The sequence below is a fragment of the Anopheles maculipalpis genome, chromosome 2RL, assembly GCF_943734695.1.
Source record: "Anopheles maculipalpis chromosome 2RL, idAnoMacuDA_375_x, whole genome shotgun sequence".
Classification (NCBI taxonomy): Eukaryota; Metazoa; Arthropoda; class Insecta; order Diptera; family Culicidae; genus Anopheles; species Anopheles maculipalpis.
In genome coordinates, this window is record NC_064871.1 from 79,825,079 (window position 1) to 79,828,576 (window position 3,498).

The 3,498-nt window shown below is 48.6% G+C and overlaps 2 protein-coding genes across 2 annotated transcripts; one reads left to right on the plus strand and one right to left on the minus strand.

Annotated features, from left to right (window-relative positions):
- The first annotated feature begins 1,017 nt into the window (after nucleotides 1-1,017).
- Nucleotides 1,018-2,094, plus strand: LOC126568399 (uncharacterized). Its single transcript, XM_050224869.1, has 2 exons — nucleotides 1,018-1,128; nucleotides 1,330-2,094. Exons 1-2 carry the CDS (start codon nucleotides 1,018-1,020, stop codon nucleotides 2,092-2,094), a joined length of 876 nt encoding a protein of 291 aa, XP_050080826.1.
- A 171-nt stretch (nucleotides 2,095-2,265) lies between these two features.
- Nucleotides 2,266-3,274, minus strand: LOC126568347 (trypsin-like). The gene has a single exon (XM_050224808.1). The coding sequence runs from the start codon at nucleotides 3,272-3,274 to the stop codon at nucleotides 2,273-2,275; it is 1,002 nt and encodes a 333-aa protein (XP_050080765.1). The 3' UTR covers nucleotides 2,266-2,272.
- Nucleotides 3,275-3,498: the final 224 nt, after the last annotated feature.

Consider the following 3,498-nt stretch of genomic DNA (forward strand, 5'->3'; position numbering starts at 1 on the left):
TCCATCCACTAGTGCGCCTTGCCTTGTGTGTGTGTGTGTCCTTTCGGTCGGTCGAATGGTCGTTAGTGTGCCCATGCACGATAACTTTGTAGCATCGAGAAGAAGCACAAAAAAAAAAGCAGGACTCTTAAAGTAAAGTATAGAAGCGTAAGTAGATGGAGTTATAAGTAGAATGGAAGAGAGAAGAGAAGAAGCTGAAAAGGGCGCTCCAGGCTCGGAATGTAATATTAGTTAGTGATCGGGTTTTGGAGTCATCATCCTGCCAAGATCTCGCCTTAAAATGAGGTTAAAAAAATAAAACTTAACCTCTCGCGTAACTGGTTTGTGAGGGGAAGGCGAAAAACCTGGAAAGAAGATATCATCCATCTTTCGCTTTTCCCGAGAGTTTCGTTGGGGCAAAAAAAGAAAAACTTTTCCTTTCGACAAACAACGCAGCAGATGGGAAGCGAAATCTTTATTCTTTTTTTTGTCGCCTCCTGAAACTCTCGTTGCATTCTTCCTGACAGATGAAATCGTCTATCGATTTTTCCTTTACACCCATTTTGCAGAACATACCATTCGCTCGTTGGTAAAGGTGCAATCGATGCAGCTCCGGAAGATCCTAGATGGTTCCAAGAGAAATCCTGGATACCAGCAAGGATTAGAATTTTTGCTGCACAGTCCATGAAGTCTGTGACGTCTGTAGAGCGATATCTCGCAAGAAATATGACTCATAAGTGATTCACGTGTTTCTCTTGCATGCACATACTCCTCCGCTTGAAAACAATAGTAATCTCTTGATGAACACCTTCTCCAGTGGGCACCCTTTTAAGTCACCTGTACCGATAACCAACCCTGTCCAAACCAGATGTTTTGTGTCAGAATCTAAAATCTCACCCGCGGGGATTCAACCTGATAACGATAAGTGACGCACCAAAATCGGAGGAAGGGATTGCTTTTTTTTGGTGGTTCGATAATGTGAATGGGAGTGCGAGATATTGGGTGGCGAATCGGTAGTTAGTTAGGCGAGAGGCGAACATGGCGAACCTACTACCCGGTCCTGCTGGACAGACGGTAGCCTTCTGCACCGTACTGCTGGTAGCAATTGTGAGCGGTATTGCCTGTGAAACGTTTCAGTTTCCCGAGTTTGTAAGTGCTAGATGAGGTAATTGGTGATATGGTGGTGGTGATCTTATCGATTAGCTCTGATGTAATTCTTCCGAGCGAATTATGTTCAGATTTGTGTTTTGGAAAAAAAAAATCTCGCCCCTAAAGATCAGTCGTAGGCTGTTTGGCAACCATAAAGCTATATAATGCTTATCACGCGACTGTTTCTGTTTAATCTTGAAGGTTGCAATTGAAGGCGGTGGCGATGGTGTGGCCTGTGGAGGTTGGATTATTGATAAGGTTCTTCGTCCGCGCGTACTAACGACGGATGCGTGTGTGCAGCAGCGAGGCGTACGTAGCATGCGGCAGCTTCTAGTGCGTTATGGTAGTGTTGAGGTAACATCTCGCACCGCAAGTCTAGCTGTCGATCGGAAGCTTGCGTACGAGGATGATGATCATGATCAGCTAATTGTGCTCAGTACCTTCGGGAGACTGCGTAGAAATCCGATTCCCACTTCCACTGATCAGTTAAATCGGCACAATGGAACACATATACTCTGCTGGCATCGACCCTTGCAGGCTGGAGATACTCATCTTCACAAAACCTTACTACGGGTAGAGCCCGGACAGCATCGTTCCGTTCAAGAACTGCTCAACACACTGTACTGCAACAGTCTCAACGGCTATCTGCTAGAAGGTGCAATGATTCTGGACAACTTGACGCCATCCGCCATGGTAACGCTCGTTCCAGACACGGACTCTTCCACCTGTGGCACCAAGGTGGACCTGCTAGAGTTGCGCAATCTTACCAGCCCGGCAAGTTTCGCTAAAAAGTTGATTGATTCCCCTTTGGTAGAGCCTGCGCCTGATAATAGTTTTACCTTTACGGAACCGAACTCTGCCTTCGGATACATCGTGTACGTTATCTTCATGGGTTACTGTATACTGTACACGGTGCTGTTCTTTATCTTTGGCCTAATGCGTGCCCACCCGAGCACTGATCTGTGAGGCGAATAAAGTAAGATGAGATACTGTAAAAAGGCAATGTGTTCCTTGTTTTGTGTCACGAATAGATTTTCTCTTTGTGATTTATTAATGTTCTGTACAATGTTTGTTTTTTTTTCTGGTATAAATGACACACTTTTACTGCTACTGATATTTGGAGGAGAAGCTTTTGCTAACTTGCTTAGCTGAGGAAGAGGGCAGATACGATCGCTACGGCGATGGTAGCGAGGGAAAGGGTGATGGTGCTGGCATCGCCACCGCCACCAACTACACCGGGCATCGGTGTCGGACCAGCCACAGGGGTATCGGTGCGCACAAACTGCTGCTGTATCCAGTGGTGGAAGTACCGGACCTGCGTATGCACCGTGTACGTATTGTTCGTACCACATCCGAACCCGAACGAGATGACACCGGTAAGCAGATCGTTACAGTAGAGACCACCGCCACGGTTCGCAGCACAGACACCGTGTGTAGCGACCGTTAGCTCCGTGCATACCATCGAGTCGCGCAGCAAACCCTGGTGCTGGCTGGTACAGGACGCACGAGACGAAAATGGGACATTCAACATCTGCAGCGGTACGTTCTGTGCGGTCGGCAACCAGTTCCAGCCGAGCACCTGACAAATCTCCCCATCGCGCACAATCCGATGATTCAGCTCGGCCGGTGCCATGTTTGGTGTGGCAACCTGCGGAAACACGATGTTGTTCGTCAACCGCAGCACCGCAATGTCGTTCTCGAATGTCCACGGGTTGTACTGGGGATGGGGGAAAACACGCTGGACAGCAAGGGCGGGTGCATTTTGGTCGACCGTCAGCACACCGGCTCGTACCGTGAATTGATTGGCCGCGATCAGATTATTGTTCCCGTCCAGCACACAGCCAGCGGCCGTTAGAATGTGGTTCTGGTTCAGGATAGTACCGCCGCAGAACGTTGTAACGCCGATCTGGATGGCAACCTGGGCCGGGTATGCCCCAACTACGGCCGGTCCACCACCAATCAGGAAAGGATTTACAGAATCCGCGTTGAAGGCTTTCGCGAGCACCCGCATTGTATCTTCTTCCGCTGCAATGTCTTCGATCGGGAACGATGCTACATTAGATGTAGCAGCTACCAGCTGTTCTCCTTTACAAAATAACACAAAAACACCGAGCAAAATGCTCACCGCTCGCACTTTTCTATCCATTGTGTTGTGTGTATCTGCACCAAAGGGGCGGCTGCTTGCACTATCACACTGAGATGCGCTTCTACCAAAACCACCCGGCTCGGTGGACTATTAAACCATTACTAAACTGCGCCAAAGCGCTCTGGCTGGAAGGTAGCCAGGGTCAGATATTATCGCGATCGTTCGCCGAAGGGATTTAGGCGCGCACAGGATTAACTCTGAACCCTTGCGGAAGTACGATAAGC